Raw genomic sequence first — 11,442 nt, 5'->3', positions numbered from 1 at the left:
CATATAATTTACAGAGAATAAATCATTGTTATTTATTTTATTATTATCACATTGTTATTTTCAATTCTCGATTATATTGGCGTATGAAAAATATAGCAGTGTAAAATACAATGCCGCTCGAATCATCTCAAGTGTGGACAGTTTAGCATGCTCGACTTAACTCGAGCGTACAAGTTAAGGGATTAATTGAAGACTTTTATTTGTTAGGGAGCTATTAGGTAGAAAATACTGTTTCCAGTATGTAGGCTTACAAGCAAACAACTTAACAGTCAGATAATAGCAAAACCATGAGGCATAATAGTGGAAATGAGAACCAGATCTCATATAAGATTACGAGATAAATGATGTATGATGTAAAGATAATAACTATTGGTCATTCGAGAAGCTGTGAACAATAAATTATTTATAACTAAATGCCTTATTGAATTCAGTTTCATCAAAATCACCTTCTGCCACCATCTTTAGTAATTACAAGGCTACTGCTCCTAAATATCCTTGACATCCTCAAATTTTTTATAAACAACATATTTTTTCAATTTTGCAATTTCAAGTGATGAAAGTCATCAGATACAAGATTGAAACAATAGTAGACAGGATGATACAGATTTTCCTATTTTAAAGAATTAAAAAATTCTTGGGTGATGTATTTAGGTGAGAAAGGCAGATTTTTAAGATCAACTAACATATTTCTTAGTGTTTTCTAAGGAGCTTTAAAAAGAATTCTCCAATGCTTCAGAAGAGGATGAAGAGTTGACAGTCTGTTCTTTTGGAAGAAACTGAAAATGTCAAGACTTGGATCATCTCCTGCCGTAATAGTAGTTCTAACTTTTTTACTTTTAGGTTAAAACCTTTTTACTCATAATGGCCAAGATGAGGTAATATAATTTAATTTGTGTTAATTACTTTCTGAGTCATTCTTTACAAAGGGTACAAGGGAAGTTTTGTAATACAAATTAATTTTCTACAGCATTTGAAAATATTTTCCATCACACAAAATAATCTTCACCATCCAACTAAACTAGTCTTCAAAGCAATCCTGCCACATTTCTTCTGAGATTCATTTCTTTCCCCTACTTTCATCTCTAACACTGATAGAAGTTGATTACAGTCACATAAGCTTTGGTATGACCTCTTACATATTTTATTCATTTTTTATTTTGTTTTCATTTACTTTTTCTGTATCTTTATATACTTGTTTCATCATTTAATTTGTTGCCTTTACTTCTCATTTTTATGCTATTGTTATGGCATCCTCATTTTGGTTCATATACAATTCACCCCTTTTCTCTCTTATATACATTATTATGTATTTACGTTGTTCTCTCATCTCAACATTATTTATTTTCTAATGATTTTCCTTTTTTCCCTTATATTTTTAAATGTATTACTGTTGATTGTCATTTCATTTAGTTTGTACCTTTTTGTAAAACTCTTACCGATCTATTTCAGCCCTGACAATGTCCTACATGTTGAGGCTAAGACCACTTGTATAACAAAAAACTTAATTTTTTTTTTGTCACTGACTAATTTTCTGATGATCTATCCAAATATACTTAATAAAGTTTTTAATTTTTCATAAATGCAATGAGTAATTTACTCTTAAATTCTTGGCATAAAATTGGATAAACGGCAGTATTACTACTAAAGAAATAATTTTTATCTTGGTAAGAATTCATTATGGTGATTATTGAACTTTTAATAGTAATAGTCAATTTTCAAGTAGTTCAACCTAGTAATATAAAGATGTTTTTTTAAGAGAACGTTGTAAGTACAACAATGAGAAAAACAAGAAAATAAATTAGATACAAACCATAACTATAGTTAGAAGAAAAATCAAGGCAATACTGTTTTAATGAATGTTATTAGAAATAGTAAATGAGCAAATCATTCAATATGAGTTCTTTTCCTTACATTCTAAAAATATTTCATGCTTAATTTTTTTCTCTCATAGCAAAGATATATTGTTAGAATCATAATAGAAAGAACCACTTCTCAAAGTCTCAAAGCACAACAGAGAAATATGCTACAATATATGCCACACAGTATCAGGTTTTCTTTGTTAACTTTTGCAGCTTCTACTTTATTATAATTTTAAATTGTTTTTTGAGAGAGGAGGGATTTTATTGAAGCCTAAATTAATTATGCAGTCTTGCAGCATCTTGAAATAAACAGAAGTAGGCTGACTTGTGGAGTATAAATGGGAAGACTACTTTAAATAAAATCAATGCTTTGCAATCTTAAAAAATGACCCGTTACTTAACAGATCACGCGATTTTTTAATTTTCACTTACTCACTTATCTGATTCTAAGAACATATTACACCCATGATATTTTACTGTGATATTCAAAATCTCTGTTTGAAGTCATAGCAAAAATAATAATTATTTATGAAAATCCCTGATGGTTTCCACACTGTGGGATAGTTTCATTAACTATTCAAAATAAAATCACTAAATAGTTCTAGAGTCAATGTGCATCTGTAAATGATAAATTAAAAGAAATCCATGAAACAAACTGTTAATACTAAAAGTATTTTTGAAGTAATTAGTATAATAAAATTCTTTAAAAAATTTGTGAACAGCCATCCATAATGATGAAAGTAAATATATATATGTATGTATGCATGTATGTATGTATGTATGTATATATATATATATATATATATATATATATATATATATGAAAAGTAGTATATACACAAATCTTTATTGCAAAATTAATTTAGTGTACTTTAGGTTTGGATCATTCCACATCAACTCAGCACACTTTTTGAATTTTACCATCACCGATTTTCTTCTAATTTTGCAAGCTTCGGGTTTCATTGAAAAAAATTTTCAATATAGTTTTGGAAATGAATGTAAGGTATTAGTGCATTTCATAGATAGACAATTTACTCGGAAAATGATAATAATACCAATACATCAAAAGTTCTCAGGGAATGTAGTTTTCCAATTATACAAATAGGATGAAAAAGCAAAAAACAGGCAGCTCATACTGTTCTGCAAAGATATCACAAAAATCAAATCCAAACTCTAGCTTGACTTGTTGTGTAGGTAGCAGAAAATATTATCAACATAGAATTTGCATGTTCAGACCATGAAGACTATGCCGGATAAGAATATTTCTTGATAAATTATTCCATATAAAAAAATTCACTAATACTTTGCATTCATCCCTAAAACTATATTGAAAATATTTCAATGGAACCAGAAAATAAAAGATTAATTAAGTATGGCTTATTTATTTTCTTGAAAACTTTAATATTAGCATTGTTGTAATAAATAATAAAAATGAAGAGTTGAATTTGTGTGAGTGTAGTTTTTAATTTTTCAAGCCATTTCTGTCCCAAATTTATATTTTGTAGTGTGATTTACATCAACTCAACCTATTCAAGAAATAAATTTGAAAATATCTACTTTCTGCTACTAAAAATAAAAATTTTCAATTAGGTTTTGAAAAATATCAACTTATTTTAACTTATATATTGTCGCACATCCTATGAAAGGACATGGAATCTACTATAAAATGACACCTATCCTATATCTCTAGCTAAACTAGGGAAGCTTCTGCAGTAATTCCAAAACATGTTGTTTTCTGATTTTGGCCCATTTATGAGGAATTAACATCTCTGTAATTAAAAAATGAGCAGACATATACCAATAAAATTGAACAGTTTTCCAAGTCTATACCTATGCAACATCTGAGCGAAAGTTGAAAAAAATCTGAGATGGTTCAAAAGTGTGTGAGTTGATATGGAATGACCCACACCTAAAATACACTAAATTAATTTTGCAATAAAGCTTTCATTAGAACAAAAAATTGAATTCATGCTTTATTAAAATATCATAATTTATAAATTAATGAAAAATATTGGCAAGGTACTGTTGATTCTTCAAAAATATAATGGGTAAAACATATAACCAGGTAAATAACCCACCATGTTTAAACTGACGAAATCTCTTAATTGAGTGCTAACACTTCTTTACACTCCACAGTCAAATTATAAAAGACTTTCCATAGCAAACCATCTATTGTTTTACTACCCTAAAAAATATGATCATTAAGACAAAAATATTATGTTAAAAGTACAGTATAAATTTCTTGTTTCATCAGATTTATAATGCTTTCTGTGAAATTAAGTTGTTATGTTTACATTTAATGAGTAGCAATTTTAAGTTAAGATTACTTTTATCCACATTTTTTTTTTGTGAACTAAAATTGCTAGGCTACACCAAGGAGAAAATCTGGTGTAGGGAATTGCAGTTCTATTGCCTGGTCATCAGAAAACAAGTATCAAATGGTTCTCAAGATACATTACACATGCACATACTGAGGAAATATATTGTAGATACCTCAGTGCCACCTTTACCAAGAGTAGGTGAGGATGCTCAGAAATGAGGAAATATTTTCTTCAACCAGCTCAGAGTGTGAGAGTTGATCATCCTTCCCCCTTAAAACGTTTTTATCTATCTAGACTTAGGTGACTTCAAGTAGTGAGACAGGTGGAACATTGACCACTAGAAAAATGGCTTCAAACAATTTATTATTACAGAAGCATCAATAACTAACAAGAAGGATGGACAATCCCAGAAATAAAAATCATTTGAGGAGTAGATTATATGTAAGTAGCAAGGAATAAGTGTGCCTCATTAAAAAAAAAAATTATGTTAATAAATTTATGCAAGATAGGAAGATTTTCACTAGCTCAGAATGGATAAATGCATTGAATCTGAATGTGAACTACGCTCCTCTCTATGGAGTTCCAGGAACCATAGGCCTGACAAACAGATGTTTGTTCCTCCTTTCATAAATGTAAATAAGAAACTTCAGCTCATGTATCAGGCAAATGCCCAAAGAACATGCTCCTTGTCAGCCACTAACATAATGATATTTGGCATTACAGAAAAGCAAGCACTAATAGTAGAACCTACAATAAGGTTTAAAAGGAATTATCATGATTACGGTGTCAAGCTGAAAGCAGAAAAAGATAATATTAATAAAAATTGCATTAAAAGAAAGTTTAGAGAAGAATTTGGTGAAAGAAGATTTTTGGTAAAAAAGCTTTGGTCCAGAAGTAGGGAAATCATCCCTCTTTTAACAAGTATAGTTTTTGGAGGAGCTTGGTGTCAAAAAAAACAATAACAGAACATGGCTGAAACTATTTTTCAAGACTCACATGGAATCTTATCTCCAATTATACTAAATCTTGGTTTGTTTTGTCGATCATATGATGAAAATAGGAAGAGAAAGGAAAGAAAAAATTCTCAATACATGACGTGTATTCTACTATAGTAAGATTAAGGAACATACGTTTGTGACTAGGTGCATCTCCATAAAGTTAGAAGGTATTAACGAAAAAAACTGAGAGATAGTCTCAGACCTTGCCCTCCAAAGATTAGAAATAAAATAGACCAGCAAGTCTGCTATACATTCAACCATTAATCAAGTTTGTTAAAAAGGTAGGAGGGGCCAAATAATTAAAGTGGGTACAGATATTTAAAAATTTTAACCAATGAAAACCAAGAAAAAAAAAGAACCACCACGAAAATATCGAAGATACAGATACAGTCCAAGAAGATTTTCTGAAGGAAAAACCCAATTCCTCTGCAGATATTTCTCATGATCAGCCTCCTTGAGCATTAGAGAACATCAAGAAGACCTCCCACAGACTCAAGACAGCATGTAAACTCATAATAAAGTTATATCACAATTGCAATTGTCTGAGTCATAAATCTTTTAAAAGCGCTCAATAATTTGAAAAGAATTAAGATTTATAAAATATAGTTTGAATTATATACTGAAAAAAATGGTTAACCAATACATTGAAAATTTATAATAATAGTCAACATATAAGTATAGTTCAATTGAACATTGGGAAAGATCAATAATCATAATGACCACTGATAAAATTAGTCATTTATAACAGTATTTTGAGGTTTAATGTAATATTATGATAATTTGCTTACAATTAGTAAATGTTGTGATAAGTTTATTTTTGTTTGCATAAAAAAAAATATCAATAGATGAGTTTATAACCTGATATTATTATAAGTATTAATAATTAGCAGATGGTTTTAATAATTTGTTTAATAGATGTTAGATTTAGTATGGTATATTTTATCTCATTGTCTCAGTTCAGTTTCAAGGTTCATTGATCAGGCAAATAAGACAATATCATATTAATTACTATGCTCCATATTAATTATGAGTTGTTTTATTAATTAATAGGCTTCCTCTAGTAAAACAATATGTGTAAAGTAAATAATTAACAATACAAAACTCTCTGATCCTTTAGGGACCAAAATATTCCCAGCAATATTAGCCAAGGTTAAGTAATTGCTATGTTGATCATTTAATTATCAATCTTCAATAAATGATCAACTTATGAATTTATTAAATACTAGAGAGCAAAGGGGATACACACACAAATGCTATTTAATGATATAATGTTCAATTTAATTATCAATCTTCAATTAATAATCGACTTATAAATTACTTAACTTTGGCTCATATTTCAAGGAGTATTTCAGTCTCTGAAGGATAAGAGAGTTTTGTGTTGTTAATTATATATATATTTTAGGTTCCTAACTACCTTTCATTGAATGAAGGAAATATTAAATATTCTTTATAAAAATTTGTTCAAAACTTTCGACTACTACACTAGCTCTCCTGGTTACCGAGTAATGAGGAGGAGATGACATCATGGTCATAATCACACTAATAAAGGAAAACCAACTAAATAAAATTAGAAGAGGACGGTTCATTAAATTAGTTCTATTCAATTAAAAAATGTGTTTATTCAAAAAATATACAAAACAAGAATCCATATAACAATTAAAAACACACATATAGAAATGGCAAAACATCTATCTGTCAAAGTCCACATGGAATTTTGACTAAAAACATATAAATAATAAAACTTTAAAAAAAATATGTAAAATACCCTAAAAACAATGATTATAACGTGTCAATAGTTTAAAATAACAATATAGTATTTATGTTTTAAGAAACATGGTAATCAATGGTAATAAAATATGGTATGGCTTCAATCCCTCAAATGCTAACCAACTGAGCTCTTTCCTGTGTTACCTTTCATACATAATTGGTAAGAGTTTTCCAATTACAGTCTTTTTAACAAAGTGAATAATTGCTCTGGAGAGCAGGTTCACTTCCCAAAATATTTTATTCTAATTTCACTGTACTTGGGAAAAGTTCCTAATAAGTGAAAAGTATCTTCCGTCCTTCTTCCTTTTCCTTGGAATATGCATACACTGGGTAGTATGCCATGCTGTCATTTGTCCACGGTTTCATTCTTAAATTTAGTAATCCCGCCCTGCAAAGGAAAATCGACCGTATCGATACCAAGTCAAAATTATCGTTTAAATATGGAATTACCATTTAATTTATCAATTATTTAAATACATAAAAAAATATATAAACTCCAGAATCAACACAAATTTGATCTGTTAAATGGAAAATATTAGAAGTTAATGAAGTTTAGAAATAATTACAAAACTAGTCTTGCTTAATCATTAGTAATGTTCAGGGTAGAAAAAAATAATGCCAGTTGGATAGTTCTTTAGACACAATTATGGATAGATTTGAAGTTCACTGTCAGACTACCAACACTTTGTTCTATGGATAGACCTCTTCTTATTCTTATTATTAGTTCAGGATTCATGTTTCTAAACTCTATAAGTGATTTATTGTTCCTCCGGGTACACTGCGCTTTCAAGAGTTAACTACCTACTTCAATATATCTTAACAAAATTGTAATTTTTATTGAATATAAGGTTTACGGTTCTTCAATGGGCAGACCTCTCTACACTAAAAGGATGAAGAATCACTATGTTGCTGGAAATGCAAATATAGAGAAATATAGAGAATCCTAAACTATGAGTGAAAATAGTCAAATACTATAAATACTATTTAAGAAATATGTAGCGGCTCACATGGTATAGTAGGTAGTGTCAATTTGCTCATTGCGTAAACTTTGTGAATGGAGAAGAAATCCTTCTATATAAAGAAGAGGAGATTACAAAGTGATTGACAACAGAGGTCGCACATGAGTGGGGAAGGGTTGGCCAACAAAGCATTCCATTGATTATGGAGAAAGCTTTTACATTACCTGTAACTCATCTTTCTAATAAACATAGAGTAATGTCGACAATTTCAATGACTCTCAGCCCTAAGAAAAGATAATGGTCTGACAGCTTCAAGCCAATAGATGCATTGATAAATGTCACGGACACTTGAAGGTAGTATTGCTAACATATTTAAATACAGATAGATAGATAAATATTCTTTCAACAATGCTTCGAAGAAAACAATTCAAAAGAGAACATGAAAACAAGAATAGCTCGACAATCACTAAAATCACTAATCCCTCTTTAGTCAAATTTTACCAGGAGTTTTTTTTTCATGACATACAGATTTTTGCAGCACTCAACTTCACTTTGCTGCAAAAGGTTTGAGGTGGCTAAGGCCAGGTCTGCTTTAGATAAAGGCTTAGTTCAGGCAGACGAGAATGGTATGAAAGGAACAGATGTATTGTAATTATAGAGAGAGCCATTCAAACAAATAGATCATTATAAAAAGTAAAAAAAAAAGGTTAAGCCTCAAGAGTAGAGTAAGAGTAATCTATAACTTCCAAAGTTTTAGACACTTCTTAGTATCAATAATTTACATAGTGTTCAGGTTTGAGGCTACTATTCATATTTACTGAATTAGGCATGCAGATCTCATCGGATTATAATTGTCAACAACTAAAAACTGATTGATATAAGCTATTGGTCAATAAATTTTTAAGAATATTATTTCAAGTGGTTATTAAAATTCATTCAATGATTATGATATTAGCAAAGAATAAAGCAGTTTTATAAATATTATGTTTTTACAAAATAATTCTAAGATTCAGAACATAAATTAGTTTGTATGGAAATAAGTTTTTTGAGTTGAACACATTCACACAACATATATTACATACAAACATAAATAAGTGGCACAGATACTCGTTAATGTATGCATTAGATATACATAGGCATATATTATATACATTTATCTCACTTACCTCAGTGCTCTATAGTTGATATTTTGCTTCACATGTTTATGTTCTCGTTTAATTTGTCTCCGTACAAAGAGTTCATCAAAAGAGTCCAGTGACAAAAGTAAGAAATAAATATTTTGGTTGGATTATCATTCAGTTTGTGTAGTAAAATGAACCTTTAAGCAGGTAGTTATCATTAATAGATTGTAATTAATTTTTTTTCCTGGATAAACCACACCGTAATACTCCAAATTTTATCAAAAATATCTCTTTTTGTACAAGACAGTATAAAATCTGGTAGATGGATATTATCTTCTAGGTTACCGGTCATAAGGGGAAATTGCAAGAGACTATGTAGGCAACTTTTAGAAAGACATATGCATCTCATTTCTCTGACCCAGGCCAAATCTAAGGTCAGTGAACAGGAAAACATTCTTGGACAAGGATACATACACCAAAACATATGTTTTCAGTATGGAAAGACCATAGCCACATCTGTACTCAGATAATAAATTGGTTGCCTAGTATATCAAAAAAGGATAATTGTACTTAAAGATAAAAAGGAGGTCCTCCAGGTTACTTACGAATTAATTTATTTTATGTCATTATAATGCAGTTTGCTCCTGAATATATTCCTAATATTAGGGGCCATTGTTTATATGTACAAGATATTAGATATTTAACATAAATCATTACCTGATAAACTCCTGCTCCTCTAACAACAGGCACACATTTTCCAAGCATAAAAAAATAAGAATAAAATCTATTTGTAAAACATATATTATCAGCAGCGAGTGCCCATCTCATATTCTTACAAGTAAAGTCATTTAGATGGAGAAAACCTAAAAAAACAAAAATCAAAATAATGTGTGGAGTTATGTATATGCACACACATTTATAAAATTTATATGTATATGTGTATATATATATATATATATATATATATATATATAAACGGAAATATGGTTAAAATATATAATATTACATAGGGTCAATTTACTGGCTGTATTATGGTTATATTATATTCACAATAAAATAGACAGTTCAAGAACATTATATCAATATTTAACGGGAAGACATAAGTAAATTTTGCAATGAACAGTTACTCTAGTAACTGTTCATTGCAAAATTTACTACATATGACATCTACTCTCGAAAAAAGATGATAATCTCAACTTTAAGATTAAAATGTAAATAATGATCACATGTAGTAATTTTAAAGTACGGCAAACGATCAAAATCAATTCTATAATATATGTAATTTGTCTTAAAAGAATTACCTAAATATAATTCTTCATTTGAGAATTGAAATAACAGAAAAATTAGGTAAAGGAATTTGAAATATCCAATTCAAGAAACCCAATAAGAGTTTAGTTAGTAGTTAATAGTAGTTAAGACAAAAACAAGGCTTGTCGAGGTTTGAAGTTAGTTCAGACACCAATTTAAGAAAATTAAATTAATCAAAAAACAAACAAAATACTAACTAAGAAGGAACCTGCTGAATAGTCCAACACAGGCAATAGTTATATTGCTAGCTATTTTCCATATATAAACGCCACAAGGTGGATTTTTCAGTTTGTTAAAAATCCATTTACTCTGAGTAGAAACCTCAAATTGTGTTTGTGAGCTAGACTTATCCATCTTGACAATAATTTGGTTGAAAAGTAACTAACTGAAGTTTCAATTGTCATCTGAAGAGAATTTTTCTAAATAAAAACTGAAAAATTTTTCAAGTTATAAGTAAATTTAATTTTAAGAAGGTTATGCTTTAGTTTTGTCCAAAGAGGTAGGTGAAGTAGAAATCAAAACATCAAAACTTGGTTTTAAGGTATTAGCTGTGATTGAAGTGTAACTGAAGCGTTTATTTTAATATTTTCTCTTTTTTTAAAAAACAAAATATCAACTATTATAAAAATTTATTTTAGAACCTACAAATATATTCTTTTTGTATTAGCTAATTTAAAAAAGATTTGTTTGCGTCGTGGTATGTAAGGTAATGTTAATAAAATATACTTATAACTTTTTTTTTTAAAAAAATAATAGAACAGGAACTTCATAATAAAGTGATACTTAGATTCATTGATAAAGAAGTCATTTGAGTTTTACTTCACAGTTTGACATTCAGTAATATCTATGCCATTAATGAAGACAAATATTGTAGGGGCTATAGTCTTTTTTTTACAAAAAAGGAGAAATAAGAGAGATGAAGAATAAACAAAACCTCACTATTATATTATCTTAAACACTTACATTAATGGTTACAGAATAATCTCAATATTAACAGAAAGAGTCCCTCACAACTCTGAAGTCAAATTACAACTAATATAACTTTCAGCGAACTAAGATAATTAATTATACGCACTCTCACTTTTATTAACACTGTTCTCGACAAACAC

The 11,442-nt window shown here is 29.0% G+C and overlaps 1 protein-coding gene and 1 long non-coding RNA gene across 2 annotated transcripts in view; both read right to left on the bottom strand.

The window, feature by feature from the left end:
• Taz (tafazzin, phospholipid-lysophospholipid transacylase) overlaps positions 1 to 11,442 on the bottom strand; it is a 26,585-nt gene that overhangs the window by 5,331 nt on the left and 9,812 nt on the right. The window contains exon 3 of the mRNA XM_014416178.1: positions 9,743 to 9,888. Within this exon, the coding sequence (XP_014271664.1) occupies positions 9,743 to 9,888 (146 nt within the window). The remainder of the gene's footprint in view (positions 1 to 9,742; positions 9,889 to 11,442) is intronic.
• On the bottom strand, positions 3,958 to 9,199 carry LOC136795107 (uncharacterized). Its single transcript, XR_010842654.1, has 3 exons — positions 9,071 to 9,199; positions 4,353 to 7,333; positions 3,958 to 4,044 (listed from the first exon to the last, which is right to left on the bottom strand). It is a non-coding gene; the product is annotated as an uncharacterized lncRNA (long non-coding RNA).

The sequence above is a fragment of the Halyomorpha halys genome, unplaced genomic scaffold (genome assembly GCF_000696795.3).
Source record: "Halyomorpha halys isolate HHAL.00 unplaced genomic scaffold, Hhal_1.1 Scaffold115.1, whole genome shotgun sequence".
Lineage (NCBI taxonomy): Eukaryota > Metazoa > Arthropoda > Insecta > Hemiptera > Pentatomidae > Halyomorpha > Halyomorpha halys.
Note: the sequence above shows the minus strand (reverse complement) of the source record. Positions and strands in the feature narration are given on the sequence as shown.